Source organism: Diadema setosum, chromosome 3 (assembly GCF_964275005.1).
Source record: "Diadema setosum chromosome 3, eeDiaSeto1, whole genome shotgun sequence".
Lineage (NCBI taxonomy): Eukaryota > Metazoa > Echinodermata > Echinoidea > Diadematoida > Diadematidae > Diadema > Diadema setosum.
The window spans coordinates 32,219,406-32,236,481 of NC_092687.1; the positions used below are offsets into that span (position 1 = coordinate 32,219,406).

Consider the following 17,076-nt stretch of genomic DNA (forward strand, 5'->3'; position numbering starts at 1 on the left):
TGATTTTGCTACCGGACTATCCCATAATGCACCGTAAATGACGCTTAAATCAACATCCGGGTACTTTTTACGTCATTGGCGATAGCGAGAATTCCTACTTTCTGCATATTTCCCTTATATCGTCCAGTTATGCTACTTCCATAAAATTTATGCCTCCTGTCCCTGATGCACGATTTTTTTTTTTTCATGAATACGATTACCTACGGTCAGCACACAGTTTAGATATAATTTTAGGAATTTTTGACCCATTTTATAAACAGATGACTCAAGCCTTTTCCTGTGGTCGGTTAGGACTCGTGTACAGGCAGCTAACACCATACGTCTGAAGTCTTTGAACCCACTCGACTAACACTTCATGCTTTAAAAAAAAAAAATCAGAGGTATTTTTCCTTGAAAAATTCCTACAAACGCACTCAAAGCCGTACAAGATCATTTACCACATTACGATACAGCAGATGCTGACTTTTGTTGAGGGGAATAAAATAAACGCTTCACTCTTGACAGTTTCAAACGGTATTTCGAGTGAGTTACAAGTCTCTCGAATTTGTTTCGTGTATATACTTACAACCTTCTTCAACAACATCAGATCCTTCTGATGGATCATTTGCAAGATTCTTTCGACTCCATTTAGGTCTACACATGGATGTGTGAATATATATATATATATATATATATATATATATATATTTTTTTTTTTTTTTTTTTTTTTTTTTGAGATGATCTCACCTGAAGACATGTTCCCTCTAAAACCAAACGCGCGCCAGAATCGGTTCCCCTGCAGCACCAGTCGCGGATTGCCGAAGAGCAGTCGTTGTCCACGCTGGGTTTCGGGCTGGCAGCCTCGTCTGAGGACGTCGTTCAACATTAAATTCCTGCTCGTTGAGGGCAGTCTTACTAACAGTACGTCATAGATAGTATTGTTTTCAGACAATGGCTTTGTGTGGCTCGGATGTGCAGGTGTCTCCCCTCTACGCCTCTCGCACGGCCACCTCCTGAAAAGGTAAATGTGACCCTGTATCACAAAACTACCCAAAAAGTCGCCAGACATGGATTTCTAGTTAAGGGCAGATTCTGAAAGAGCAGACTTTAAGCTTTAAAATGATGTACTGTATAACTCAATTCAAATGGACTCAATTCAAACGAAAATAATTTATCTAAATATTGGAATGAAGGCACACACTCTCAACTGGAAAGTTGGACTGAGAAAAGAGTTTCTGAAGTATAGTGCTGTTGTTGTCGTTATTTGAATTTATGCATACGAGTTCGACAAATAATACAACACGGGGCTTAATGTGTCTGTCTCGCGGGCCTTGTTAGCTTGGTGTCGAACAAATGGGCTGTATGACTCGTAAGCTGAATAACTGATGGGCTGTATGAGCTGTATGACTCGTGGGCTGTATGAGTCGTGGGTGTCGGTCTCGTGACGCGCACCCGTGCTAGCTGCTAGATAACTGAAACAAACAAACAAACAAAAAACAAACAAACAAACAAAACAGGGTGTAGCCATCGAAACAACGACAATCAAGGGCTTATCAGATAAAGCTGAAATAAAGCAAGCTTTATTAACACATTCTGTAGATGATTAATGCCAACATTCAATGCAGTAGCATCATCTTTTCCAAAGTTATTAGAGTTCAAAGTGAAGAGTATGGACAGGGATCATTAAGAAATGAAAGGGAACTCTAGAAGACGCACCTAATCACACTATTCTATCAAAAAGTATTCGAGAAAAACTGTTAAAACACACTTTCCTCTTCCTTTTATGATAATAATGCCAATGGTGAATGAAGGTGAACTTTGCATTGGAGACAGATGCAAAGTAGCATGTTCAACTGTGTGGTTTAAATCCAGGAAAATAGATTTCTTTAGTTTGGTGATATATCGTTGTAAAGCAGTTGTTGTTGTTTGTTTGTTTATTTGTTTTTTGAGGGTTGCCATTTTTAAGCAGATAAAAAAAAGAGAAAACATTTCATTTTTGCCTTTTTAACCTCTAACACTATTGCTCCTTTTTTGTTGGCAGAACCCTCGGAAGTCCTTTAATCGGTAAATTTACCAATGTTGTCACGCATTTTGAGATAATTGAAGTTGACGGTCCTGATTTCTTTTTCTCTAGTTTCAGCGGTCCTTGCTGTATGTACTGTATTCTGCGTGATCACGAGATCCGCGGTATTTTCACTCACTAATGCAGACATAAGTATCGTGAATAAGACTGCAGTGCAAATTCCAGTAAAAAAAAAAAAAAAACACGGCACTTATGATCAACGCCAGACTGGTAACTACCGCCAGGTAAAAGTTCTCATATATAATATATGTCTTTAAGTTGGCATGTCTCGACTACAGAGAATAATAAGAGTATTATGATCCGCAAGCATGGAAGACCAGCTTACTACAGCTGAATATGGAATATCATCCAGCCATCTTCTCAGATGGAAATGAAGACAAAAAGCCAAGACAATTTCCACTCCTGCTTAGACATGTTTATATTATATATATTTATTATATAATATATAATAGATATATTTCTATCCCTTTCTCACATTTTAGAACTATTTCATCTGCAAATGGTAAATCATGCCTTGAATGGACGGTATATTTTTGGTTGAGATGGGCTTCAGGTTTTCAACTGTTTATATATTATATATTATTTAATAAATAATATATATAAATATAATAAATGAAATATAAATAATATATTATAAATATTATCTCAACTACGGCATTTTTTTTTTATCCCTTCACGAAGCGTGGCGGAGAGAGACGTGGCAATTCTCCCCCACGTTTTATGAGAGAAGGAGGGGGTATTACTGGGTCTACATTTTATTGATATCATTTGATCCAGGTTAAACTCATGGTCTATGAACCTGACAACATAAAGGGAAGCGATACAAATATAAGATAAAAACTTACCGTTGGTTGAGCAGCACCCCGTTCAGAGTTGTTAAATTGGCGAACGAACCAACGTCCTCCTTGTACTTTTCACCGTAAGGGGCGTTGTTCATCCTGAGTGGTTAGACGATCATGTACCATCTTGTTTATAGAATGTTCATGCCATTTATACGTTTTACCCGTGAAGCAAAAATACAAGACAGTGTTAGGTCTGTGATTCCCGTGGAAAATAAGTTACAACACATTATAACGAAGGGATATTATATCTATTAGAATCCAGTCCGAAGGTGCCGCGATTATTCTATAAATTGAAAAAAAAAAGCTTAAAAAAAGCTTTTAAAATGGGAAAGGATATATCGTTGGAAATTAGTTTTTTCTTCATTCGAATAAGAAAAGGAGAGTTCTCATTTTAAATATCTAAGGATGACGAAGACCCTCAAAAGGCCTCATATTATCATATGAATGTATTAACATCAAAATTCAATTAAACTCAATATGAAAATACATTGAAATGCAGATTTCTATTATGAAAATTTCTGTTAAAAACATTGTTTAATTAACAAATTAAATTTAGAAATTCATTGTATTTCTGTGTTTTATTTTGAGTTAACGAACCGTCTTTCTTTCTCGAATTTCCATACCCTACTTCATTTCTGGATTAACAAGCATCATTTGTGTTTCCGACCTATAATCCCATACTATTTCACATTCCGAAAAAGTCCCATCGGGTCTGCATTACTCATCTAATTGTCGGAATAGCATTCCATAATTTCACGTGGTGGACATAACGATCCTTCGCATTAACGAACATCCCCCCCCCCAAAAAAAAAAGAAATCGCTTACTAACATTCGCTCATAAATCGTAGAGACATCAGTAATATTAGAACGGTCACTGTAATTTTGATTGAGATCATTTTGGTTGAGATGGGGCTTCAGGTTGTCAACTTTTTTGCGAGATAATGAGAAACCTCTTATGAAATATTTACGCGTACACAGTATTCTATGAGGAATTCAAAGTTTACTTCATGAAAATCCAAAAACAAAGGGGTCCTAATAAAAGGTGGGACCTAACTTTTGTTAGGACCACTTCGTTTAACTTTGCTTCTGGATATCTCAGCATTTCGGTTTATGCTTCTTGATATCTCAGCGATTTCAAAACCAATTTTTATCAAATAAACTTTAAATACCTCTTAGAATTGTTATCCGTTCTTTATTCATAAGTTGATTCTCGCAAAAAGTTAAAATCTGCATCTCGCATCCCAACCAAAACTATACATACCATCCTTTAAATATAAGAACTGACATTACATGTTTCGTTTTACCTGCTCAACTGCTTTCAAAAGTATAAGTATAAAGGATACCTGCTATTACCTTTATCATGATCGCTATCATCGTGTATTTATTATCATCATTACCATAATATTATTAGGAGAAATATTTTTCATAGCACAGGTAGTTGGCTCCTACTACTACGACTAACTTTACTCTTTTGCCAGCATATTAGTACTATTGCTACTGCATCAATGATGACGATGATGATAATGAGTATAATGAGAAACAACAACAACAATAATAACAATATTGATAATATTAACAATGACAATAATAATAATAATAATAACAATATTAATAATATTAACAATGACAATAATAATAATAATAATAATAATAATAATAATAATAGTAATAATAATAATAATACTAATAATAATAATACTAATTGTAATGATGATAGCAGTTATACTACGTTTATACACAGCATTTGGCTGCCCTTATAGAATCAAACCTGAATAATATGGAGACAGGTTTTTTTATATTAAATATTTTATGTAAGAAAGTTATTCCAATCACCTGAAGACAAAATCTGACTTGTCAATCTGACGACCACAGCTCCGGTTGGTCAGAATATCGCTGCTGCCAACAACACTGCAGGTTTCAAACATCCTGTCCTCGAACGGTGACAGCTGCCAAATACAATAGGTTTTGGGAAAAAAATAGAGATTAAAAACAAACAAACAAACAAAAAATTCTACCACTCAAAACTGGCAGTGCACATGCTTCCGGTGAATAAATGCTGGAGTGTTGCTACGTTTTGCCGATGGTGTCACGACAGTGTTGCTACTGCGACAATATTATTCCAGTCTTATTTTCTCCAAGGACTTACGTGTAGGGTTTGGGTTGTGATATAGTTTTAGGTATAGTTTCATAAATATGAGGATGAGGATTAGGGTTAGGTTTATGTTTGTGGGTATGATTTATGTTTGATTCAGAGAGCAGAAACTTCATGAGAGCGATTATTGTCGCAGGAGAAAAAAAAAATCCCCAAAGCTTATGGTGTGCAGGGGCGTCACCAGCTTTTTTTCAAGGGGGGTGCGTTTTGACACTAAATGTAACGAGATTTTTTGAACGGACATTCTTTTGGAATTCAGGAAGCTCTCAATCCCCAGAATTGTAGGGTTTTTTTTTTTAGGGAAACCAAGCGGGGAAAGGGCACCGGCGTAGCTAGGATTTCATCTTTTTTGGGGGAGGGAGGAGGCTGTTAGTATGCGAGGGAGCGAAGCGACCGAGCCCGAGCGAACGGAGCGAGCAAGGGGGGGGGGGGGAGGGAGGGGGGTGGGAGGGGGTTGTCCCCCCTCCCACGGTGTGAACTTTTTGCATTTTGATGTTGTAAATGGTGCAATTTGATGCATGTTTTTGCTTGTTTTATCGAATTGAAACAGTCCCACTTGTTTAAGGTAGCAGTATATTTTGATGTAGATTATTACTGAACAATTTGCCTATAGAATAGTGTCATCCAAATAAACTTCCTGTTTTAACATTTACACTGAATATCACGAACGCGACCAAACAAGAGCGAGCTGAGGGAGCGATGGGAGTAAGCAAGGGGGAGGGTGTGTGGGGGGCAACGGCGTAGCCAGGATTTCATCTTAGGGGGGGCAGTTAGTCTGCGAGGGAGCGAAGCGACCGAGCCCGAGCGAGCGGAGCGAGCGAGGGGGGGAGGGTGTGGGAGGGGGGTGTCCCCCTCCCACGGTTAGAACTTTTTTGCATTTGGATGTTGTAAATGGTGCAATTTGATGCATGTTTTTGCGCGTTTTATCGACGTAAAACAGTTCCACTTGTTTATGGTAGCAGTTTATTTTGATGTAGATTATTATTGAACAATAATTTTGCCTATAAAAGGGTATAATTTAGATACACTTCTTGTATTAATTCTTTTCACTGAATATCATGAACGTGACTGGACCCGGGCGAGCGGAGCGAGCGAGGGGATAGGGGAGGGTGTGGGAGGGGGGTGTCCCCCTCCCACAGTAAGAACTTTTTGCATTTTGATGTTGCAAATGGTGCAATTTGATGCATGTTTTTGCGCGTTTTATCGACATGAAACAGTCCCACTTGTTTAAGGTAGTAGTATATTTTAGTGTAGATTATTATTGAACAATTTGCCTATAACAGGTATAATTTAAATACACTTCTTGTATTAATTCTGTTCACTGAATATCATGAACGCGACTGAACCCGAGCGAGCGGAGCGAGCGAGGGGGGAGGGGAGTGTGTGGGAGGGGTGTCCCCCCCTCCCACGGTGAGAACTTTTTACATTTTGATTTTGCAAATGGTGCAATTTGATGCATGTATTTGCTTGTTTTAACGACGTGAAACAGTCCCACTTGTTTAAGATCGCAGTATGTTTTAGTGTTTATAGATTATTATTGAACAATTTGCCTATAAAATGGTATAATTCAAATACACTTCTTGTATTAATTCTTTTCACTGAATATCATGAACGCGACTGAACCCGAGCGAGCAGAGCGAGCGGAGCGAGCGAGGGGGTAGGGGAGGGTGTGGGAGGGGGGTTTCCCCCCTCCCACGGTGAGAAATTTTTACATTTTAATTTTGCAAATGGTGCAATTTGATGCATGTATTTGCGTGTTTTAACGACGTGAAACAGTCCCACTTGTTTATGATTGCAGTATATTTTAGTGTAGATTATTATTGAACAATTTGACTATAAAATGGTATAATTCCAATACACTTCTTGTATTAATTCTTTTCACTGAATATCATGAACGCGACTGAACCCGAGCGAGCGGAGCGAGCGAGGGGGGAGGGGAGGGTGTGGGAGGGGGGTGTACCCCCTCCCACGATAAAAAACTTTTTGCATTTTGATGTTGCAAATGGTGCAATTTGATGCATGTTTTTGCGCGTTTTATCGACGTGAAACAGTCCCACTTGTTTAAGGTAGCAGTATATTTTAGTGTAGATTATTATTGAACAATTTGCCTATAATTCAAATACACTTCTTGTATTAATTCTTTTCACTGAATATCATGAACGCGACTGAACCCGAGCGAGCAGAGCGAGCGGAGCGAGCGAGGGGTAGGGGAGGGTGTGGGAGGGGGGTTCCCCCCTCCCACGGTGAGAAATTTTTACATTTTAATTTTGCAAATGGTGCAATTTGATGCATGTATTTGCGTGTTTTAACGACGTGAAACAGTCCCACTTGTTTAAGATTGCAGTATATTTTAGTGTAGATTATTATTGAACAATTTGCCTATAAAATGGTATAATTCAAATACACTTCTTGTATTAATTCTTTTCACTGAATATCATGAACGCGACTGAACCCGAGCGAGCGGAGCGAGCGAGGGGGAGGGGAGGGTGTGGGAGGGGGTGTCCCCCCTCCCACGATAAGAACTTTTTGCATTTTGATGTTGCAAATGGTGCAATGATTTATTTGATGCATGTTTTTGCGCGTTTTATCGACGTGAAACAGTCCCACTTGTTTAAGGTAGCAGTATATTTTAGTGTAGATTATTATTGAACAATTTGCCTATAATTCAAATACACTTCTTGTATTAATTCTTTTCACTGAATATCATGAACGCGACTGCACCCGAGCGAGCGGAGCGATCGAGGGGGGAGGGGAGGGTGTGGGAGGGGGTTTCCCCCTCCACGGTGAGAACTTTTTGCATTTTGATGTTGCAAATGGTGCAATTTGATGCATGTTTTTGCGTGTTTTAACGAGTTGAAACAGTCCCACTTGTTTAAGGTTGCAGTATATTTTAGTGTAGATTATTATTGAACAATTTGCCTATAAACAGTATAATTCAAACACACTAGTCTTCTTGTATTAATTCTCACACGGAATATCATGAACGCTGTCTGTTCAGCAATCAAACAGAAAAAGCATGCACACGAGGGTGTAGATAGGGCATATCCCCTCCCACACGAAGGTGATTTTGCGTTTTCAGACCTGAAATTCAGCGATCTGGTGCAAATTTTGGTGCAACACTTTTTCATCGAAGTGTTAAAATCACGGAATTTAGCTCTTATTCCGAATGTGCACCATCTGTGCGTATGTATAAAGTCTAGTGAGGTAGAACTTATAGGGGAAGGGGGATTCCCCCTCCCGCTCGCGGAGCTTTTGCGTTTTTAGAATTGAAATAAAGCGATCTTGGTATAGCCACAGTCTACTTCTTTGCATGGCGGGGGGGGGGGGGGCGAGCAGGGAGAAGGCGTTGGCGAGTGTTATCTCCACTCTTCCCTTCCGATGGAGCTTTTATCTTTTTAAGGTTGAAATTGAGATATCTCGTATACGCATAAAACGCATATTAAATATTGATGGAATCAACATTTGGGTAATAAAAAATAAAAAAAAAAAAACTGATGGGGGGGGGCGGCTGAGGGAGGAAAGGGTCGATTAAAAGGGGAAATTCCCCTTATACATGAGGGAACCTTCAGTTTTCGGAATACATGTATTAGTGAAAAGTCTTGTGCACTCAGAATTATTCAGAATTTTTTGTAAATCTAAAAAGTGTACTTAGCTAGGGAAAGAGGCATAGAGGGGAGGGTTTGGGAGGGGGATACCCCCTCCCAAGCACGAGAGATTTGCATATTTTGAATTGAAATTCAACGATCTGGTGCACACTTTGAGTGAAATATTAAAAAAAAAAATATCTTATTTGATGAAAGGTTGCAAAGGAGACCCGCTTCATGTGCATGCATACAGTATACACGCATTTTTTTTTTTTCCGCCTCCCAAATCCTCGGTCCAAATCTTAGGGGGGGCGACCGCCCCCATCGCCCCCCTGGCTACGCCAGTGGTGGGGGGTGTCCCCCTCCCACAGTGAGAAGTTTTTGCATATTGATGTTGTAAATGGTGCAATTTGATACATGTTTTTGCTTGTTTTATCGACTTGAAACAGTCACACTTGTTTAAAGCTAAAGCGTTTAAAGTAGCAATATATTTTGATGTAGATTATGGTTGAACAATTTGCCTATAAAATATTATCATCAAAATAAAGTTTCAATATTTACACTGAATATCATTAACGCGACGAAACAAGAGCGAGAGGAATGAGCAAGGGGGAGGGTGTGGGAGGGGGTGTTCCCCTCCCACGGTGAAAACTTTTTGCATTTTGATGTTGTAAATGGTGCAATTTGATGCAGGTTTTTGCGTGTTTATCGAATTGAAACAGTCTTACTTGTTTAAGGTATAGCAGTACATCTTGATATAAATTGTTAATGAACAATTTGCCTATAGAATAGTATCATCCCAAGAAACTTCCTGTTTTGATATTTACACTGAATATCATGGCCGCGACCAAACAAGAGCGAGCGGAGTGAGCAAGGGGGGGGGGGGAGGGTGTGGGAGGGGGTGTTCCCCTCCCACGGTGAGAAGTTTTGGCATATTGATGTTGTAAATGGTGCAATTTGATGCATGTTTTTGCTTGTTTATCGACTGGAAACAGTCCCACTTGTTTAAAGTAGCAGTTATTCTTATGTATATAGATTATGGTTGAACAATTATTATTTGCCTATAAAATAGTACCATCAAAATAATGTTCCTGCTTTAATATTTACAATGAATATCATAAACGTGACAAAACAAGAGCGAGTGAGCGAGTGAGCGAGGGGAGGATGGGGGGGGGGGGGGAGGGTATGGGTGGACTTTCCCCCTCCCACGGTGAGAACTTTTTGCATTTTGATGTTGTAAATGGTGCAATTTGATGCAGGTTTTTGCGTGTTTTATCGACTTGAAACAGTCCCACTTGCTTAAGGTAGCAGTACATTTTGATATAAATTGTTAATGAACAATTTGCCTATAAAATGATATAATTTAAATAAACTTCTTGTATTAATTCTTACACTGATGTCATGAACGCGACCGAGCCCGAGCAAGCGGAGCTAGCGAGGGGGAGGGTATGGGAGCGGGTTGTCCCCCTCCCATGGTGTGGTGAGAACTTTTTGAATTTTGATGTTGTAAATGGTGCGATTTGATGCAGGTTTTTGCGTGTTTAATCGACTTGAAACAGTCCCACTAAGGTAGCAGTACATTTTGATGTAAATCATTATTAAACAATTTGCCTATAAAATGGTGTGATTTAAAGAAACGTAATTCTTAAAACTGAATATTATGAACGCTGTTTGTTAAGCAATCAAACTAAAAAAGAAGCATGCACACGAGGGTTTACATGAGGGTCATTTCACATCTCTCCTCCCAAACGAAGATGATTTTGTATTTTCAGAACTGAAATTCAGCGATCTGGTGCAAACTTTTGGTCAAATACAACTGTACTTGAATTTGTTGCAGCCCCCTCCCAAAAAATAATAATTTAAACAAATATTTTTTTTTCGTTGAAATGTTAATGGCTCTTATTCCGAGTGTGCATCATCTCTGTATAAGTACAAAGCATAGTAAGGTGCTAGGGGGAGGATGTGGGAGGGGGATACCCCCTCCCGCTCGACGGAGCTTTTGAGTTCTTAGAATTGAAACAAAGAGATCTGAAGCACACTTTTTGTGGAAAATCCGGAAATTGTCATTCCCCATAGTGTACTAAGTCTGTAGAAGGGACAAGGCAATGGGAGGGTGGTAAGATACCTTTCCCATATTCGATTCAAATCCCCAGTCAAAATCTTGGGGGGGGGGGGCGACTGCTCCATCGCCGACCCCCCCCCCCCCCGGCTACGCCATTTGGAAAGGGTTAATAATTCAATTGAAAGAAGATAATATCCCCTCCCCCACGACGGAACTTTTGCATTTTTTTTTTTTTAATCAAGTAAAGTGACAGATTTGGTGCATACTTTCGATTAAACATTTGTAAATCTGTCAATCTATAGGTGTATCAAGTCCATGGAAAAAAAAAAGACCGAACGGGGGAAAGTGTGGGAAGAAGTATCCCCCTCCCACACGAGAGAGACTTTGCTTTTTTAGAACTGAAATTCAGCAACCTGCCATCTGGTGATTTCTAACAAAAAAGCAAGAAAATCTCATCTCGGGAATTACAATTATGTGGGGTGGGGAAGATATGGTGGCTTGCCCCTCGAACATTTTATGGAGGCAACTTTTTTTCTGTCAAAAAGCAAAACAATCTTCTCAACTCACTAATTATTAATTATGGCGGGGGGGGGGGGCAAAATGATAATATGCTTGCCCTTCTGTGTTTTAAGGGGGTATTTTTTTTTCTGGCAAAAAAATCTTCTCGTCTGGGAAATTATGGGGGGTGGGTGGGCAAAATGATATATTTGCCATTTTTTTAATGAGGCTAAGGCTCGCACTTGGGCTCGCATTATCAATATGGATTGGTCAGAAGTAACGTGCTGTACATAGACCCTACATACTTGTAAGTATAGCACACGTACATGCAAACGTGTACGTGCTCCGTACCGTACGGATGTACAGTACGGTCGATAAATAGTAAACACTGTAGAATACTCGTAGATATGTATAAAATCAGTGTTGACAGAGCCCAGGATGAGAATTGTTTTTGCCTACGATTTTGTTGTCCCTGTAGGAAAAAAAAAATCATTATCATTTAGCGTCCGGCGTTTAGGTTGGTCGCAGACTGAAGAGGTGATTTTTTTTTTTTTCGGTCTGAAGGGGGGTGCCGTCCGCACCCAACGCTACCCCCCTGGTGACGCCCATGCATGGGACAAACTTGCCCTTATTTTTCCCTGCATTATGCAGTTGGTCTTATCCAGGCGTTTTTTTGTTGAATAATTTATTATCTCTTCGCTTTTCACCATGTGACCAGCATATTGAAGCCTTGCAGTTTCGTAGTGAACCATGGCTTTAGTGATGGCAAAGCAGTAAACTTTGTAAACTTTCAACTGAGTTATAGCCAAGAGAAAAAAAAAAACGGTAACAACGGAAAAGCAGACAAATAACTGCATTGAATCGTATGGGAACTGTGACGCGCGCATAGAGCTGTATTTAGCTCTATGGACGCGCGCGAGAAAACCGGAAACTACAATGGCACCGAGGAATCCCACAGTGCATCTGTGACAGGGCTTTTCAGCGTGCGCAGAAGTTTTCTGCGCTTTTACCAAACCGAAATATAAGTTTGCAATCTGAAAAAAGTGAAGAAACAAAATGTGTTGATTAACCATTATTTGTGCAGTGTAACAGGGATTTTGGACATTGTTCAATGCAATTCTCGCTATCGCCAATGACGTAAAAAACTCATGCGCACGCTAAAGAGCTCTGTCACAGGTGCACTGTGGGATTCCTCAGTCCATTGTTCGCTTCCGGCTGTCTAACGCGAGTCGCAGTTCCCATACGATTCAATGGAGTTCTTTGTCTGCTTTTCCGTTGTTAGCCCCCCCCCCCCCCCCTTTTTTTTTTCTTGGCTATAATTCAGCTTAAAAGAGTTGAAAGTGTCTAAGCTTTATTGATTTGCGGTCACTAGAGTCATGGTTCACTACTGCAAGGCTTCAATGTGCTGGTCACATGATGGAAAGCGAAGAAATCTTCAACAAAAAATACCTCTTTATAAAGACAGAGCGTGTTGTAAGTGCATGTGCAACCAAAACCGGGGCTAGTTTGCCACATGAGCTATCCCATAATGCATCTAAAACGCTGCTCTGCGCACGGCACCTACGTATTGGCGATACCCTCAATTGGCTTTTCTGTACCAATCGCCACTAAAAGCACACAAGGGGCTTAAAGATCCTTGTTTCCTGAAAGACTAAGAATTACAAAAACATAATTGTTCTTACCTTTGGTAGCTTATTCCAGAATGGCTTGGTTGTATTCATGGGTGTTAAGAATACATCAACGCTATCATCGACTTGCGTATTTCCTTGGTTTAGTACGCTCATTTGTCGAATATCAGCTTCGAAATGCTCTGTCAACTTTTGCCTTAAAGTAGATATAAAGAGGCAGAAATAGGAATACACACATAATTGTTGGTTTTATTAGGACAACCCAGAATCTACACTCTTCAACATGTGGGTGTCGAAACTTGAAGGCAATTGAACCCCCCCCCCCAAAAAAAAAAAAAAAAAAAAAAAAAAAAATGGCAGGTACCGATACGTATACATGGATTTCAGGGACGGAAATTGCGTTTGGTTCATTTTTTTGTTTTTGTTTGGTATCAAAGTAGTGAAAGGTTTATTATAACAATACTTCAACCGACGTTTCCGTTATATATCTCAATAATATCTGGGGGGTGTTTCATAAAGCTGTTCGTAAAGTTACGAACAACTTACGAGAGACTGGTGATCAGTTCTTGTGGTGAATTATGGAAATTCTGATAAGTATAGCACATCAGAACTGATCACCAGTCGCTCGTAAGTTGTTCGTAACTTTACGAACAGCTTTATGAAACAGGGCCCAGGTTGATTATATTCATCCAGTACGATTCCCAGCAGACTGGAATATACCTTTTGTCTTTGAGAGAGAGTGTGTGTTTGTCTGTCTGTGTATCTGAGTGTCTATGTCTGTGCGTGTTTGTGTTTGTGTGTGTGTGTGTATGAGAGAGAGTCTGTGTGTATGTGCCAGAATGTGTGTGCTTAATACATGATTTTGCTTTGATTTGTTTGCTTGAATTGGGGTAGTTATTTCGAAAGCATCACTACAGTAGCTTATGAAAGGGGTGCACGTCACGAGTTCGACACCCACGAGTCATACAGTCTATTAGTCACACAGCCCATGAGTCATACAGCCTACGAATAATACAGCCCGCGAGCCGAACAGCACATAAGCTCGACACTAGGCAAATATAAAAGGCCCATGAGTCCGACACAGACTAACAAGGTCCACGAGCATGACGAGTACGAACCTAGACAAACATCGCACACGAGTTCAAAACCCCGTGATGTATTGTCGAATTCTTGGACCTTTTTTTTTTTTTTTTTTTTTTTTACAGAATAGTGTCGGACTCCCGTCATTGGGCCTTGTTTGCCTACTGTCGGACTCATGGGCCTTGTTCGCCTACTGTCGGACTCATGGGCTTTATTTGCCTTTAGTGTCGAGTTTATGGGCTGTATGTGACTCTAGAGCTGTGATGACTCATGGACCTTTTTTTTTTTTCCAATGTCGAACTCGTGGGCCATGTGACTCGTGGGTGTCGATCTCCCGATGAAAGTATTAAAGGCATAATTTACCATTTGCAGATGAAACAAAAACCCATCATTAGTGCTTTAAAATAGTTCTGAAATGTGAGTTAGGGATAGAAACAACCACTGTCAAAATTTGAATCCGTATATTCAATGTTAAGTGTTGTTAAATAGACAAAATGTGAACAATAGTTGTAATAAAGATGTTTCCAGACTAAACCGTATACAGTTATGTTTTATTGAGAAAAACCCTGATATCTCCTTATATTTTAGGTTTTATCGCAAATATTCCATATGGTAGGATGTTTTATGATACAACAGACCTACACTATATGCATCAAATGGTTACAGCTCGTTATTCCGAAGGTTCGTTATTCCGAAGGCTCTTTATTTCTAAGATTCGTTATTCCGAAGGTTCATTGTTCCGAATTTCATTTTCGGATTAACCAATCTTCGGAGTAACGAACCTTCGCAATAACGCCACAAATTTTCGGATTAAAGAACCCTTTTTCATTTTCGGATTAACGAACCTCTACGTATAGGAAATTTACGTGTTTCGGATTAGCGACCCTTCGGAATAACGAACCTTCGGAATAGCGAACCTTCGGAATAACGAACAGCACCGGCGTCAAATGTGATATCTTGAACATTTTTGAAATCACTGCTCCCAAAGGTAAACTGGACCTTTAAAGCTAGGATACGTTGAACAAGAGTGTATTCTCTCGTTTGGACACAGAGTATCTCTTCGTCTTATTTTCTTCCTCTTCATTTTTGAATATCAACCTAAGAAAAGGTTTTTCCATCACCTTTTGTCCAGAGAGTTGTACATCTGGCAGTCATCAGGATTATATATAAAGGAAGCAGATATTCAGGGTAGGAATAATGCAACGAAGTATTAAGGTCTGATTAAGCCAAACTGTGGCAAAACAAAGGAGAATAGATATCTCAGCATCAAGAATTTCCGCACGAAACAGGATTTCATGATGAAAAACAAACAACAGAAGAAAGCTTACACGTACGGACAGACATACACAAACACACACACACACACACACACACACACAACGATTGGGTTTGTCTAGGCGTATGTGTATGTGGGCGCAAAAGCAAAAATCAACCACAGTGTATCATCACAGATTTATTTTTTTTTTTAACCTCCTATAAGTGTTTAGAGTGACACTTATCTCTCTAGGGTATATTAAACATCTATAGATGTTATCACGCACATATATGGCACTTTAGCACGCCTGCACACACAAACAGACATAAACACACACATTGTAAGACCGCACATTATTTAACTGGTCTACGGTATTCTTATAAACCACCCGATTATTATAATATTGGCGTGTGCTTTATTCCGAAAGTTCCGTAAAGCATTATTTCGAATAAACACGCAGAATCATAATAGCCATTTTCGTTCGTCAGAAAATGAAATAAGGATTAATTGCAATTCCGAAGGTTCGTTAGTCAGAAAATAAATAAACAAATAAATAAATAAATAAATAAATAAATAAATAATATATAAACAAAATAAACAAATAAATAAACAAATAAATAAATAAATAAATAAGGTTCATCAATCCGAAAACAATAAGACAAGTTTGCTAATCATGTATGAAATAAGGTTCGTTAATCCGAAAATTAAAAACCTTCGCAATTTTATTTTTTTCTTATTACAGAACCTTCGGAATAACGACATTTTTTTTTAATATTTATCTATGGATTAACGAACCTCCAGAATAAATAGATAAGGAACTGTTTCCATTTTCGGAATTAAGAACCTACGGAATAACGAACCTTGATATCGGAATGGCGAAGTGCAACCGTCATTGCGTTTTTACCTCAGTTTCATGAGATTGTCAGAATGGAACTGGAAATTCTCCGTCTTGTTCTTCATCAGAGCCGCCCCAGCTGCCTCTTCGCTGCAGCCACCATGCATGCCATATGATAAACGATCCACGTCTCGGTCTTGCAAAAATTTTGCCTTCACAACAATGACATGAAAGAAGATGCACAACTGCAAGATATGAATACATGTGTCTATCTATCCTATCTATTTATCTATAGCTATGTTTCTATTATCTATCAAATCACTTAGTCAATCAATCAATCAATCAATCAATCAATCAATCAATCAATCAATCAATCAATCAGTCTAGCAATTATTTATATCAAAGTCTATAACCTCTGCGTTCTTATCGCTTACTGATTCGAAATTGTTGCTGCCTTATAATTTTGTCAAGTTTGTTGTAAGATATGGGGTATGCCAGGTATGCACCTTTCAAATGACTCGCGAAATATGCCTCGCTACGATTTACTACTACGATTTACTACTACGATTTTTTATTTAGCCGATAGAAATGCAATGGAGTTATTATGTTGATTTAAGTCTTTGTATAAGGATATAGTTGAATGTGATTGCCCGACTCGTTTGTTTGCTTGGATTGTGTTCTGCCATTGTGCCTTATGATAAATGTAGATTTCACCACTATACAATGTTGTTGTTTTTTTCACAAGACTAATTGCAATGAACACATAGTTTGCATTTCCCCTAGAAAGTAATTGATATTTGAGCATGATGATTGGCACATATTTCAAGTGGAGAAACGAACGTGTTATCTAAGCTATGTTCCAAGTTCAAAACACATGACCATGCAGCCCCGTTCAAAGATGTTCCTAAGTGGCTGCAAATAGATAGGAACTACATTTATTTAATTCCTTTACTTTTCACAGTCTCGCCTTCCTCTGTCTGTATACATGCTAACGTGGCAAACTTTATGCAATTCGTCGCTTTGAAGGGCCGTTTGAGGGATGATCACAGCTCCACGTCATACCATTATGAATATATTA

The 17,076-nt window shown here is 39.0% G+C and overlaps 1 protein-coding gene across 1 annotated transcript in view; it reads right to left on the reverse strand.

Annotated features, from left to right (window-relative positions):
- The window catches only part of LOC140246784 (CMP-N-acetylneuraminate-poly-alpha-2,8-sialyltransferase-like), a 16,413-nt gene extending 248 nt beyond the window's left edge, over window positions 1–16,165 (reverse strand). Inside the window, exons 1-5 of the mRNA XM_072326118.1 lie at window positions 16,068–16,165; window positions 12,883–13,024; window positions 4,738–4,850; window positions 2,908–3,000; window positions 727–845 (exon numbers count right to left, since the gene is read on the reverse strand). Of these exons, the coding sequence (XP_072182219.1) occupies window positions 727–845; window positions 2,908–3,000; window positions 4,738–4,850; window positions 12,883–13,024; window positions 16,068–16,165 (565 nt within the window). The remainder of the gene's footprint in view (window positions 1–726; window positions 846–2,907; window positions 3,001–4,737; window positions 4,851–12,882; window positions 13,025–16,067) is intronic.
- Between the last annotated feature and the right edge of the window lie 911 nt (window positions 16,166–17,076).